Source organism: Larimichthys crocea, chromosome X, assembly GCF_000972845.2.
Source record: "Larimichthys crocea isolate SSNF chromosome X, L_crocea_2.0, whole genome shotgun sequence".
Classification (NCBI taxonomy): domain Eukaryota; kingdom Metazoa; phylum Chordata; class Actinopteri; family Sciaenidae; genus Larimichthys; species Larimichthys crocea.
Window position 1 is genome coordinate 29,836,817 of NC_040020.1, and position 15,578 is coordinate 29,852,394.

Below are 15,578 nucleotides of genomic sequence, written 5' to 3' on the forward strand. Positions count from 1 at the left end.
ACTGTGTTCTGAGTAACTTCCAGATGTGAATGTGTGTGATTGATGGGCAGAACATTCCTGTAAAACAGCAGTCATCCTGAACCAATCTACGTTGGTTTCATTTTAAGAAATGCTAAAAAATAATAATAATAATAACATATGTTAATTTTTTACTGAGATCTGTGACATTTTAGGAGCAGAGAGTGAGCAGAGCAATCACTTTTGTTATCACAAGTGAGATACAGCATCTTTACCTCATTTTCAAACAATAAAATACGCATGTGATAATCCAAAACATTTATGGAATTCATTTGGATATGAATTGTCTTCTAGTGTGTCCCGAGCCTGACCGTCTCCCATGTCCAGCCAGCTGCAGCAGAAGGTAAACACCTCTTCCCTTTTCCTCTTCCTCCAATTCTATCACTTCTCCCTCCGACGTTTGCCAGTTGATTTATGTGATAAGGTGATGATCGACATAAGTGTGATCGACACAGCTGCGACTGAGTGACCAAAAAAATAAAGAAAAGAAAATACACTCTTATTTGGATTGACATGGTCTGCCCAGCTGACAGCTGTTAGGCAACTATGACTGTAGAGTGTGAAAACAGGCACTGCTGGATCATTTGACCAGTGGAACATTTGATTCAAACGTTTGTCCGTCCTCAATTGTTCATCGTTTCAGTTGGGAGACTTTAATCTCCTCTGCGGAAATAATTGGGAGGCAGTGAGGGAGTTAATTGTTGTTTCCATTGATGAATCATCAGGAAGTGTTGGTGAACCCAGCTGACCACACACACACAAAGGCACACACGCGCACACACAAATATGCGCACACATACACACAGACTAACTGTAACCACATGCATAACCTACATATTAACACAAGTATGTCAATATGCACACTTTTTCACACGCTTACCCCACTTATATACACAGATAGACATTTGCACACGAGCACACATACTGACCACACACACATTCAGCTTAACCAGACCACACACGTACCCACTTACAGAGACCACGTATGCACATGTATGCATGCTCACACACACTCTGATGTACAGTAACACACAGACAACCGCTGTGAGTAAACTTCTCTCTCTCTTCCTTCCCATCATTCTCATTTTCAATCTCTCTCACCCCTCTCTGTTGCTCTATTTCGCTGCCGTTTCAAAAGATTAAGAGGCCAATTAGTAAAGCTCTCACGGCAGTTATTACCACGCTGGGAACTGGAGAGAGAAGAAATCCCCCTCTCACTCCTCTTCCAAAAGAAGGATTTCTCTCTCATTGTCGCTGGGTTGAGAGCGAAGGATGTGGGGTGTATTTGGAGGGCTGCTGATGTGGTAATTTTGGCTCGGAAACAATGCTACCCTGTCTAAAGAGGGGTAATGGAGGGAAGTAGTGGAGTGTTTTCCCTGTTTGTGTGTGTGTGTGTGTTCACATGTGATACATACGCTGCACGCACACACACACGCACACACACACAAAGTGAGGTGACATCATGGCATCACTCTGAAGGCCACGCTAAATGAAGGAGGAAGCATCGTATTAACTCCAAATCAGGATGATGACACAGACGCTTTGTGTGATTGTAATGAGCACCAGGAAAGACAGAGAGTGAGGTTGTTCCTATAATAATGTGTTGAAGTTACTGTGAAGGTGAAACCCACTCTAAATACTTCAGATTGTGCATAAACATTTGGGCATCATTTTGTAATGATTAATTGTGTTCAGAGTTTTTGGCTTTGACATAACATTTTTTTTTCTTGCTTTCAGAAAGTGGTTTTATGTTTAAGTGTAGAGCAAGATGAGAAAAAAGTGACCATAAATATGAAACCTGTTTTGTAGGTGCATTGCATTCTGGTCTGCTGGGGCTTCTGTCATTGCCCCTGAAAGCTCAACTTATTCAGACAGCAAATGCAAAAAGACAACGGACAAGCAAATAAAAAATAATAAACACACAAACACAAATTACACCAATTTAACTATAATGTGCAAAAAAAGCTGCAAATAAAGAACAGACAACTGAATACAGAAACGCTGCAAGAAGCAAAAATGAAGACAAAAACTGTTTCCAGGGGATCCAGAGGAATCTTAAAAGTTATCATGTTGCTCAAATGTGTCCGAATCATGATACGTATGTCAAATAGTTTGATGACTTCTTTCTTTTTTGATTATAATAATAGCTAACTTTTGCAAACCTGTGTCTTATATTGAGAGGTGCAAAGGAAACTATGACTCTACAGAAAACACAAAACAAAACAAAATAAGGGTACAAGCTATGTGGTGGGACACCATGGAGCAGGAAGCCATGATACATAAGAAGAAATAAACTTGTTTTATTTTATAAGTATAACTGCTGCATCTCTGTAATAAAACACATGGAACTATTTCACTTAAAATGAACCCCAAAGGGCTCTGTGTCATGTTTTATATCTACCATAGGGGCATCTAAGACCACCAGTGTTATGACAGTCAGTCCTTATACATTTTACTGCAATAAGTTTAATAGTTTTTGTGGCAAAAACAAACAGAACCTCATTGATCACAGAAATTATATACTGTGTACCTGGACTCCAATACTGAGACAGAGACAATTAATTTACTGCAGTAAGGGTTAGGGATGAAACAATGCCACTAATGGCTTTTGAATCAAGTATAAAGCTCACAGGTATTTGTAAATTTTAAAATCTGATGCCAAAGTTTACACTGGAATGCAAGTGCCTGAGACAGTCTTATTCTGACACCATTGAAGCATAGTTCTGTGTGTTCATGTGTTAATTATATAGTGTTGTTATTACCTGCTTTCCAGCAGGTGATGGTAGCAAGACAGGAGATTCTCACTTGTGTTGAGACATGAAGTAATCTGGCTACTCTTCTTTTCATCAGCCCTCATTATTAGCCAACATATCTCTGCAGAGAAGTCATTAAAAGTCCTGAATAAGACAAGTGCTCAACAAGCCTGAGCTGGAGGGGCTGAATATGAGTGATGGGAGGGTGAACCGCAGAGGGAAAAGTTATAAAAAGCTGATGAGGTTTGTTATTAAGAAGCACTATTCACTGGTTTGTCTTATTAATCAGTCTGGTAGTGTTTGGCATTGAGAGCTGTTGGAGGGTTGCCTTTATTTGAACCTTGGTGATGTACTTCACTAACACCTACATTAGTAGTGTTGAGTGAAAACTGAATGAATAACATTACAAGTAAACTGTTGACAGTAAAAAAGATTTTAAAAAGCATGATGTTTTCCTACACCAGAACCAAAGAACCTAAAAGGTTATATAAATTTAAAGTTACTGCTAAATATCACACAAGAGCACAGTATCTCAGACCAAATCCAAAAGGTTCTGTTGGTCCACATTAATTTTACTTTGCAGATAATCATACACGGTGCACAGTGGTGCAGTGGTTTGTATGTTCTCCCCATGTCTGTGTGCATTAATAGGTTAATTGGTGACTGAGTGGTTGTTTCTTTCTACAGTACGTGCCCTGCGATAAGCTGGCAATTTATCCAGGGTGTACCCCGCTTCTCGTCCAGCTGTCACCTGCTGTTCTGAGAACATTGTGGAAAGAACTCTATTCTCTCTGTTATGTCGTTCGCCACCAGACTGCATAGACAAAAACAATAATTGTACCTTGCAGATCATCCTGACTTTATTCAAAGTGCAAAGATGTGAAGTGTGTGGGGGTGCAGAGGCTTAAACAAGCCACCTTTGACAACACCCACCTGTGAAATCACAATCAATTTAAGCCTTAAAATAATCTGAACAGGTGAGTTGTATAAACAAACACCCTGAGAACAGTTAAGGTTAGTGTTAGTTTTTCCTTAAGTGTGGAAAGCAAAACAAAGCTACAGTGAATATTGACCTTACATGACTCCACATGAATGTTAATGTTGTTCTGTATCGACTCAATGTGTAAATAAACCACTATTAACAAGGTCGTCATATCAACTTTATAAAGTCATGACATAATAATATATAATATTACAGCTCATCTCATCTATGATATTTTATGCACACTCATGTATATTCATTGTGGTAACAGAAAGTTTTTAGAGGTTCACAGTGCATAATCAAACAATATAAGTGTGTACACATCAAGATATTTCTGGAAAGGCTTTTGAGAAATGATTATGAAACAAAGAAGTTATCATTTGGCCTCTTGATTATAAAAGTTCACCTTGAAGTACTGATAGGAGGTGGTCCTGATAAACTGTGTAAACACAAGCAGGTGTACAATTTTATTTCCATGCTCTTTTTCAATGTGCTCACATACTGGCCAAAGGCTGTCATTATTTTGCAGCATAGACAGCGAGACAGACACAGACGTAGAAGCTGGTACATACATGACATAAAAATATATGTGTGCTTGTGAAGGTTCAGTGTCTTCAACCTGCAGTACCAAATTTAACCACAAGATAGCACTAGATGCAACATACATATTGCTCCTTTAAGCCTATTTATTCATTCAAAAGAGAACTTTATGATATTTTCTAATTATAATTTAAGAATTTTTTTCTAGTCTGGGCAAAACAAAGAATCGTTAAAGAACTGTATTAAATTTAAACCCCAGTAACCTCAATGCATAAAAAACATTAACCTCTTAGGTTCCTACACTCTCACCCTTTTCATACAGAGCAGCATGAGAAAAATCAGTCATTATTTATTATCCTCTCCATATTGTTGTTGGAAGTTGTCAAGTAGTGGAGCTAAAACACTTCATGTCAAAACACAGGGCTTAAAGCGGATAGCTGGTCATACATGACAGCTTCTTGGTCGCTCTTTTTGTTCATTTTTTGTTCACTTTCAGACAGATTAATGTGCTTGTCACTGCCTTATCATTGTTTGATGGGCCGAGGCTTCCTGTTTCTTCACTATGTTATGACTCAACACTATTTAGGTATGGGCAGATTGGACACACTGCGCCTGTTATGGGAACCAAACATTTTCTAACATTATTTGTTGAATTTTGTTCAACTGAGAGCAGGGAAATTCACTGGGCTCCAGAGGTAGGAACAGGGAGATTCTCAGTCACATTTCACATGAACGGTATAATATCAGCAATCAGTGAATCCACACAACCGCATGTTGGACACAGCATGTTGAGAAAAAGCGACCAACCAAATGCCTCAATGGCATAGCAATCTGAATTTGTGTCACAATCTCTGTTAAAATCATGTGCTGTGATGATGACGCCCTCTGGAGGACACAATCCCAACTGCTGAAGAGCAGAATGAGGCGTTTTATGAGATGAAGCACACTTTTTTGAATGTCTGTTCTGTGTATTGAAGCTCTGGATGGTCTGCAAACAGAAAAAAACAACTGGCATTTTACTTGGTTGAAACGCATACATGGGGTAATATACTAATAAGAAAAAGGAAGTTATTTTTTTGTTTTCAGAGCTACGTGTGACAACACTGAACACAATATTGGACAACACCCTTTTTTCTCTCTCCAGTCAATAGTCTGCACACAGTCTTTCTTCATTATTGTTTGTATGAGCTTGTATAGATTTAGTTGTTGTGAAGGCACCAATAGAAATACTGTTATACTTTCAGACTGGAGAGCAAAAGACTTCAACAGCCATGTTGTTAGCAGAAGCTGGATGTCTGTTCATGGGTGTCATCTTGTACATATCAGGTATTAATGTATGTTATGTATGTTTTTTTTAATTATTATTATAGATATAGATTATAGATATAAAGATAATTAACAATGTAATAAATCTAAGTAGGAAAGTGTCTCGTATGTATCAAATGTATCATGTTATTTAGTTGTTGTAGAAAATGTTTTCCTGAAGGGAATACGGCATCATATAACTACAGAACATCTTCATTTGTGGTTTGATTTTCTTTACTAAGAATCATAATCATATCAATCAATCATAATCACATCATTTTGAAGGAAGTGAAGTTTTGATGTCAGAGCTACACGCAGTCTGCCAACCACCCTCATCACACTGACCAACAGTCTTCTCCAGCCTTTAGACTGTCAGCAAGCTGAAACAAACACTGGTTACTATTTCTCCCCATGTCTGCGTGGGTTCTCTCCAGGTGATTCCTCCTCTAGTCCAAAGACATAAAGGTTAATGGGTTAATTTGATGATGAGTGTGAATAGCTGTTTATCTCTATGTGTCCTGTAAAGAACTAGCGACATGTCCTGGCTGTTCCCTGCTTTTCAAACAATGTCAGCTGGAACCAGCTCCAGTCCCCTGTGACCCTGCAACAGCTGAGAGGATAATATAGATAATGCATGGAAGATAAAAGAATGTAAATATTTATAAAGACAATTAAATAAAAATGACGACATATTACCATGTAGTTGAAAAGGTTTTCGTGAACGGAATATGGCATCATATTCACTTGCGGTTTCCTTTTTAGTAAGAATCATGATGATGGAGGAAGTAAAGTTTTAATGTCAGAGCTACACACAGTCTGCCAACCACCCTCACACTGACCGACAGTCCTCTCCAGCCTTTAGACTGTCAGCAAGCTGCTGTTGATTTTAAACACTCTTTACATTTTGACTTCTTTTTGGATTAGTTTTCATAAAACCAGCAGTTGGTGTTAATCGTTAGGAGCTAAAGACTTCAACAGCCATGTTGTTGGCAGAAGCTTGGTGTGTGTTTCTGGGTTTCATCCTGTACATCTCAGGTATGTATGCTTGCATTCTTATATTATTATAATTAAAGCAGCTACATACAATTGTAATTTTGTGTTGATTCTGGTGGACCCTGTGAACAAAAGCTTTCGTGTTTCCACTGCTTCATTTTATGCGTTTCAATAAGCGTGTGACTGAATCTGACCTGGTGGCAGACATTAAGAATAACTATACAGAAATAGCCAAAATCATAGATGGTCATCGCATAAAAGATTATATTACAAGTCAACTCCCAAGATTATCTTCATTATAAACTCTGATAAGAATAAGCGGTTACAGATAATGGTCGGATGTAGTTGTTATAAAAACGTTTTTTCAGAAGGGGATATGGCCTCATAACTACAGAACAGAAAGTCTTCAATATGGTTTCTTTTTTCACAAATAATCATGATCAACAGGTTGGAAGAAGTGAAGTTTTAATGTCAGAGCTGCATGCTGTCTGCAGCAATGTTGTGCAGTGGTTAGCGCCTCACAGGAATGAGGTCCTGGGTTTGAATCTGCCAGCTGGGAAGTTTGTGACTGGGGCTGGGACCTGAGCTAGAGTTTGCATGTTCTCCCCATGTCTGCGTGGGTTCTCTCCAGGTGATTCCTCCTCTAGTCCAAAGACATAAAGGTTAATGGGTTAATTTGAGACTCCAAATTGTCCAAAAAATGTGATGATGAGTATGAATAGCTGTTTCTCTCTATGTGTCCTGAAATGAACTGGCGACATGTCCTGGCTGTTCCAAGCTTTTCAAACAATGTCAGCTGAGATCGGCTCCAGTCTCCTGTGACCCTGCAACAGCTGAGAGGATAATATAGATAATGCATGGAAGATAATGGAAAATACAAGGATATTTACCCTTTACTAAAGTATAAGAGTAAAACTGTGGAAAAACTGTCAATGGATAGAAAATATATAAAAAGGAAGAACAAAGCAAAACAAAAATACTACATGCCAGCTCTGCACATGCTCATAATTTATACCATACAATCATTATTCAGTGTTTTATATAAAAAAGGATGATTTATAAAGTTAGAAATAACTAATTTCTGCTTCTGTTAAAGGGGTTCAAGGACGAACAAACAGCATCTGTGCCTTAAAAGGTTCATCAGTGGATCTGCCCTGCTCAGCTGAACATCCCACTTCAAACATAAAATGGTACACTGTTCACTGGAATGGATATAACTTTGTTCTGAATGAAGTCTCTGCAGATGGAAATCGTGTAACGTACAACATGTCAGAAGAGAATCACACAACTCTAACAATCAAAGATGTGACAGAGAGTGATGCAAATGTTTACTGCTGCAGAGAAAATACTGACAAACCAGAACTCTGCGGGCCAAACAGAACTCAGCTCCATGTTACAGGTACAGTGGCTGTCAGTCATGAATTATGTAGTATCTTGACATTGTTTATATTTGATATTTGGTATTTCCCTAGAGGGAGCTCTAGGGGATCAAGGCATGTGTTACCTGTCAGGAAAAGTATATGTGAGGCCCCCTGCTGACCTTTGATGTGCTATGTCTGTGCTGACTGAATTATTTGGAAGTAAAGCCTAAGAGCAAAGAACTCTATAACAGCAGTCCTGTGTCATATTTTTACAAAGTGAGATGCACAATGTAATAAATTACTTACTACAGTATATTAACTCTTTTTTGATCCACCATCATCTCAGACCTGCAGGTGAAGGTGATTCCCACCACAGAGGGACAGACAGTATCACTGATGTGTAGCACCAGCTGTCCTCTGACTGAAAACCCTGCAGCCTACATCTGGTACAAGAACGGAGAGTTTCTCTATAAGGACTGGTCTCCCTGGTACCAACAGCTGGTCAGCAGTGAGGAAGCAGTCACATACTCCTGTGCTATCAAAGGCTACGAGGATCTCAGAGCCCCTGAAGTCTCAGTGGGTGAGTGACAACGTTTAGTTTATTATCATGTTACAAAACCTCTTTATACTTTAAAGAATAATTTTATTATCAGACACTAAAATTGAATAATAAAGTTCCAGTGTCTAAATTAGTGTTTAAATTATGTGACTGTGTACACCATCAAAATAATGTATCATGTTTCTTTTTGTCCAGATTCTGTCACATCGACCTGCTTTAGTGTGACCTATGCTAAAGGGAGAATGTGTTCTGATAAGCAGACATCAGTGGATGAGCCCTGCTCCATCACATATCCCAGAGGTTAAGTTTCCACAAACTAACAAACAAACAAACAAACAAACAAACAAACAAACAAACAAACAAACAAACAAACAAACAAACAAACAAACAAACAAACAAACAAACAAACAAACAAACAAACAAACAAACAAACAAACAAACAAACAAACAAACAAACAAACAAACAAACAAACAAACAAACAAACAAACAAACAAACAAACAAACAAACAAACAAACAAACAAACAAACAAACAAACAAACAAACAAACAAACAAACAAACAAACAAACAAACACTCCTCTCGTCCTTACACCTCTCTTTTTTCTTTCAATCAGTATTTTACTGAGGAGACGAGTAAACATGATCCTTTATTTTAATCATTCACAGTGTCATATCATTGTGGTCTTGATAACATGAAAATAAATATAAAATGATTTTTATAATTATTTTGTATCACAGTTGTATAATTATTTCTGTACTAACAATGGTCTAACAGTTTATCATAATAAATTCATGTAATTTATTGTTTTATTGAGTTATACACTTTAACATGCGTATTTATTATGTCCAAACAGAATTACGAGTTCAAAAGACTCATGGAGAGACATATGTCAAACTGACCTGTGGCACCAGCTGTCCTCTGATAGACGCCCAAACTGCATATAAGTGGTACCAAGGTGGAAAGTTATACCCATACAACAGTAGACAACAGCTTTTTGTTTACACCTTCTCTGATGAAGGACAGTCCTGTGCTGTAAACAACCACGAGGATCTGCACTCTGCCCAAGTCTGTGAGTTTGAACTAATTAACATACTGTGAGGTCTGTTTTGACTGATGGTGTAATGTTATCATGAATCTAAATACATAAAAGAAATATGATTATATGGATAATGTTTCAGAATCACATGGGTCGATAAATACAATAAAACTCAATGAAACTTTAAAAAACTTGAAGTCAAAACACTGAGACTGAGACACACGTGTTTATTCTGTTCTATCACAAAAAATGACTGTTCTTTTTTTTTCTATATTTCAGGCCCTGATGATGAGAACTGCTGGAGTGTGAATTATGTCAGCAGGAGAATCTGTGCTCTGCAAGGCTCTTCAGTGAACATCTCAAGTGAATATTTACATCCTGAAAACCAGCAGCCAAAATCTAAAGGTTGGTATAAAATAAAGAGAAGTGTTGAGGAGGATGCTGAAGAGCTGATTAAGGCTGCAGGTCGAGTGGAGTATCATGACAACATGAAGAACCACCACATCCTGACAATCAATGACCTGAAGAAGAATGACTCAGCAGAATACACATTCAGACTACAAGAAGAAAATGGAGAATGGAAACAGTCTGACTTTTCCGGAGTAACTTTGGTTGTCACAGGTAATTCTGCAATCAGAGTAGCATTTGTTTCTTTCTTGTGATAAACAACTGTTCACTCACAGTAGCAAAGGTGGAACAGATCTAGTGAGATGTCGTTCTATCATTTCAAAATGTCTTATTCTATGTGGAGGGTTTAAGGTATAAAGCTGCCTATATTTTATAGAAAGTTAAATTTAGTGTGGCAGAATACAAAATGTTCATATGATTTGTTTTTTGAGAACACTGACAAATTACATGTTCCTGTCATTTATGTTAGACTTGTTCTTTTTATTGGAGTTCATTCACGTATTGAATCATCTTCCAGGCCTGACAGTGAAGTTTACTCCTTCTGCAGTGGTGACAGAGGGTCAGAGAGTCACACTGACCTGCAGTACCAGCTGTCCTCTGTCTGACAACACAAACTACATCTGGTACTTGAACAGTCGACCTCTGACCCTGCCAGAGAACCAACACAAACAGCTGGTTCTGGATCCAGTCAGCAGTCAGCATGCAGGAAGATACTCCTGTGTTGTCAAAACCCAAAACATCCCTAGCTCCTTTGAATGGACTCTCACTGTCCACAGTAACACAGGAAAATGGACAGCAGCAGCAGCTGCAGGAGGCGTAGCTGTTCTCCTGGTTATCACAGCTCTCATTGTCTTCTTCTGGGTTAGGTGAGTAACACTGCGCTTTGATTCAGAGCAATGACATTCAAACTCTGATGAAATCAAACATTCATTCACATTTCTTTTACACATCAGAAAAAAGAGGTCTTCTAGTCAATCTCCAACAACTGAAACATCACACCACATGGAACAGGTAACAAAACAAAATTAATATAATTCTGCTACATTAGAAAAACATTGGCATTGGGGCGGTCGGTGGCGTAGTGGGTTAAGCGGCCGCCCCGTGTGTGGAGGCCTCAGTCCTCGCTGCAGCTGTCCCTGGTTCGACTCCTGCATTGGACAGCGATTTACTGCGTGTCACTCCGCCTCTCTCTGCCCTCTGCTTCCTGTCTATCTTCAGCTGTCCTATCATAAAAGGCCAAAAAAATAATCTTTAAAAAAGAAAAACATCGTTATTTTATTTCCTGCTTCTCTTACAAAGGAATAATCATTTCTTCCCAGTCAGGACAGCAGCATTAACTTAAGACTCTCACCTTTTTTCACCTAAGTCAGAACCTTCTCATCCAATTGCTTTTTTGCACTTTTTTAATTGAGCTCTAGTTGAATTTTATAATAGTCTGAAAGGAGTATCAGCCAAACTACTGAATGTAAAATGATGCAATGTAATGTTATGTGTCTTCTCTCCTCAGCTAAACCCTGATGTCATGTATGAAAACATTTCAGCTCAGTCAACAGCGCAGGATGACCATCACTACAGCAGACTCCACTTCTCTAAGAACCACAAAGAAGATCTCTACTCCACCCTGCAGACAGCGCAGTGAAAGGAAACAAACGTTTGTTGTCATAATATTTTGCAAGGGACCCTCCCCTGTTTTATTTACTGAAATAACTTCGTTATTATAACATAGTAACAATTTAAAGTGTAAAGGTAAGTGTAAACATAAATTAGATCATGTATGTTTTTGTTGAACGCAAACTTTTCTGCCCAAGTTCACGGTCACACTTCAAGGCTTCTTAATCTCCAGCATGTTTTCAGTTAACTCCATGCTTGTATGGACCACAAGTTTCCCAAAAGTACTGATCTTCACAAGCAGAAGCATGCCAACAGACATGAGCTCTGTAGGACACATCTTTGAAAAGGAGTTGTGACTTATTTTGGCTGTGTGAGCAAGCAGCCTTCACTGTGTAACAATGTTCAGAGAACATATATTCAGTATTTTACAAACAAAAAGGACACAGATCCAAATTTACCCAAGCTGTTGTGGTTAAATGCATAAAACTGAAATAAAAATAAAAACATTACTGTTTATGTCTCAGTTAGGGACTGGTGAACCACGTCTAATCTACAGCAGCAGCACTATCTGAATTTCCAGCTGTGACTGCAAACAAATTTTTGTAAAACTGGTCTTACTCTCAAAATGGTATGTTAGTCGGCATGTGATGTGAAATAAACAACCATAAACAGTATGTCTGCAACTTCTTGCTCAATAAAGTTTTTTTTTTTAAAGAGAACAAAGAAAACAACCACTGACAGCATCACATTTGTCTGTTCTCACTACAAAAACTTTATAAAAGTTTAGTTACAGATTGATTTAAAAATAAACTTGATGATTGAATGTTAGTCATCAAGATTTTCACATGTTCTGCTGTTTTCTCACACTGAACCTGTTCTGAATGACGTCTCTGCAAATGGAAATTGTGTAACGCAGAACATGTTGAAAGACAGCAACTTCACTGTAATAATCAACACTCTAATGGAGAGTGAGGTAAATGCTTAATGCTGCACAGAAACCATACTTTCAAGAAAAAAATGTATTATCAGGCACGGGAACATTAAATCATAAAGCTTTTGAAGAACTGTGACTGTGGATGCTACTCAAAATAATGGATCTCTCAGGATGCAAATAAGAGGAAGGAAGTGTATTTTTGCTTTCAGAGCTGTATGCGTCAACACTCAAATATAAAGCAACAACATTTAGTTACGGACCAAAAGACTTCAACAACCATGTTGTTAGCAGAAACTGGATATGTGTTTATGGAATTCATCTTGTGCATATCAGGTATAAAGGAATGTTAATATTTATAAAGACAATTAAATAAAAATGACGACATATTACCATGTAGTTGAAAAGGTTTTCGTGAACAAAATATGGCATCATATTCATTTGTGGTTTCCTTTTTAGTAAGAATCATGATGATGGAGGAAGTAAAGTTTTAATGTCAGAGCTGCACGTAGTCTGCCAACCACCCTCACACTGACCGACAGTCCTCTCCAGCCTTTAGACTGTCAGCAAGCTGCTGTTGATTTTAAACACTCTTTACATTTTGACTTCTTTTTGGATTAGTTTTCATGAAACCAGCAGTTGGTGTTAATCGTTAGGAGCTAAAGACTTCAACAGCCATGTTGTTGGCAGAAGCTTGGTGTGTGTTTCTGGGTTTCATCCTGTACATCTCAGGTATGTATGCTTGCATTCTTATATTATTATAATTAAAGCAGCTACATACAATTGTGATTTTGTGTTGATTCTGGTGGACCCTGTGAACAAAAGCTTTCGTGTTTCCACTGCTTCATTTTATGCGTTTCAACAAATGTGTGACTGAATCTGACCTGGTGGCAGACATTAAGAATAACTATACAGAAATAGCCAAAATCATAGATGGTCATCGCATAAAAGATTATATTACAAGTCAACTCCCAAGATTATCTTCATTATAAACTCTGATAAGAATAAGCGGTTACATATAATGGTCGGATGTAGTTGTTATAAAAACGTTTTTTCAGAAGGGGATATGGCCTCATAACTACAGAACAGAAAGTCTTCAATATGGTTTCTTTTTTCACAAATAATCATGATCAACAGGTTGGAAGAAGTGAAGTTTTAATGTCAGAGCTGCATGCTGTCTGCAGCAATGTTGTGCAGTGGTTAGCGCCTCACAGGAATGAGGTCCTGGGTTTGAATCTGCCAGCTGGGAAGTTTGTGACTGGAGCTGGGACCTGAGCTAGAGTTTGCATGTTCTCCCCATGTCTGCGTGGGTTCTCTCCAGGTGATTCCTCCTCTAGTCCAAAGACATAAAGGTTAATGGGTTAATTTGAGACTCCAAATTGTCCAAAAAATTTGATGATGAGTATGAATAGCTGTTTCTCTCTATGTGTCCTGAAATGAACTGGCGACATGTCCTGGCTGTTCCAAGCTTTTCAAACAATGTCAGCTGAGATCGGCTCCAGTCTCCTGTGACCCTGCAACAGCTGAGAGGATAATATAGATAATGCATGGAAGATAATGGAAAATACAAGGATATTTACCCTTTACTAAAGTATAAGAGTGAAACTGTGGAAAAACTGTCGATGGATAGAAAATATATAAAAAGGAAGAACAAAGCAAAACAAAAATACTACATGCCAGCTCTGCACATGCTCATAATTTATACCATACAATCATTATTCAGTGTTTTATATAAAAGGATGATTTATAACGTTAGAAATAACTAATTTCTACTTCTGTTAAAGGGGTTCAAGGACGAACAAACAGCATCTGTGCCTTAAAAGGTTCATCAGTGGATCTGCCCTGCTCAGCTGAACATCCCACTTCAAACATAAAATGGTACACTGAACACTGGAATGGATCTAACTTTGTTCAGAATGAAGTCTCTGCAGATGGAAATCGTGTAACGTACAACATGTCAGAAGAGAATCACACAACTCTAACAATCAAAAATGTGACAGAGAGTGATGCAAATGTTTACTGCTGCAGAGAAAATACTGACAAATCAGAACTCTGCTGGCACAAAAGAATTCAGCTCCATGTTACAGGTCAGTCATGAATTATGTACTATCTTGACATTGTTTATATTTTATATTTGGTATTTCCCTAGAGGGAGCTCTAGGGGATCAAGGCTCGTATTACCTGTCAGGAAAAGTATATGTGAGGCCCCCTGCTGACCTTTGATGTGCTATGTCTGTGCTGACTGAATTATTTGGAAGTAAAGCCTAAGAGCAAAGAACTCTATAACAGCAGTCCTGTGTCATATTTTTACAAAGTGAGATGCACAATGTAATAAATTACTTACTACAGTATATTAACTCTTATTTGATCCACCATCATCTCAGACCTGCAGGTGAAGGTGATTCCCACCACAGAGGGACAGACAGTATCACTGATGTGTAACACCAGCTGTCCTCTGACTAAAAACCCTGCAGTCTACATCTGGTACAAGAACGGAGAGTTTCTCTGTAAGGACTGGTCTCCCTGGTACCAACAGCTGGTCAGCAGTGAGGAAGCAGTCACATACTCCTGTGCTATCAAAGGCCACAAGGATCTCAGAGCCCCTGAAGTCTCAGTGGGTGAGTGACAACGTTTAGTTTATTATCATGTTACAAAACCTCTTTATACTTAAAAGAATAATTTTATTATCAGACACTAAAATTGAATAATAAAGTTCCAGTGTCTAAATTAGTGTTTAAATTATGTGACTGTGTACACCATCAAAATAATGTATCATGTTTCTTTTTGTCCAGATTCTGTCACATCGACCTGCTTTAGTGTGACCTATGCTAAAGGGAGAATGTGTTCTGATAAGCAGACATCAGTGGATGAGCCCTGCTCCATCACATATCCCAGAGGTTAAGTTTCAAACACACAAACCCTCTCACCCACACACCTCCAATGCTAACAACTATAATCACAAAAGAGCTTATTTATATGGTTATATATAAGTTTAAGTTACAGTGATCAGACACATAGTGGGATAATCATTTTAAAACTCACAGGTAACCAATGAAGGACAGCATAGATTGATGTCATGT

The 15,578-nt window shown here is 38.2% G+C and overlaps 1 protein-coding gene across 5 annotated transcripts in view; it reads left to right on the plus strand.

The window, feature by feature from the left end:
* Nucleotides 1–6,439: 6,439 nt before the first annotated feature.
* The window catches only part of LOC113746486 (uncharacterized), a 17,290-nt gene continuing 8,151 nt past the window's right edge, over nt 6,440–15,578 (plus strand). For all 5 annotated transcript variants that reach the window (XM_027282351.1, XM_027282347.1, XM_027282348.1 and 2 more), the window contains exons 1-6: nt 6,440–6,633; nt 7,688–7,990; nt 8,299–8,532; nt 8,707–8,811; nt 9,366–9,581; nt 9,828–10,169. In XM_027282351.1, coding sequence (XP_027138152.1) covers nt 6,579–6,633; nt 7,688–7,990; nt 8,299–8,532; nt 8,707–8,811; nt 9,366–9,581; nt 9,828–10,169 — 1,255 coding nt within the window. In that variant the 5' untranslated portion in view covers nt 6,440–6,578. The remainder of the gene's footprint in view (nt 6,634–7,687; nt 7,991–8,298; nt 8,533–8,706; nt 8,812–9,365; nt 9,582–9,827; nt 10,170–15,578) is intronic.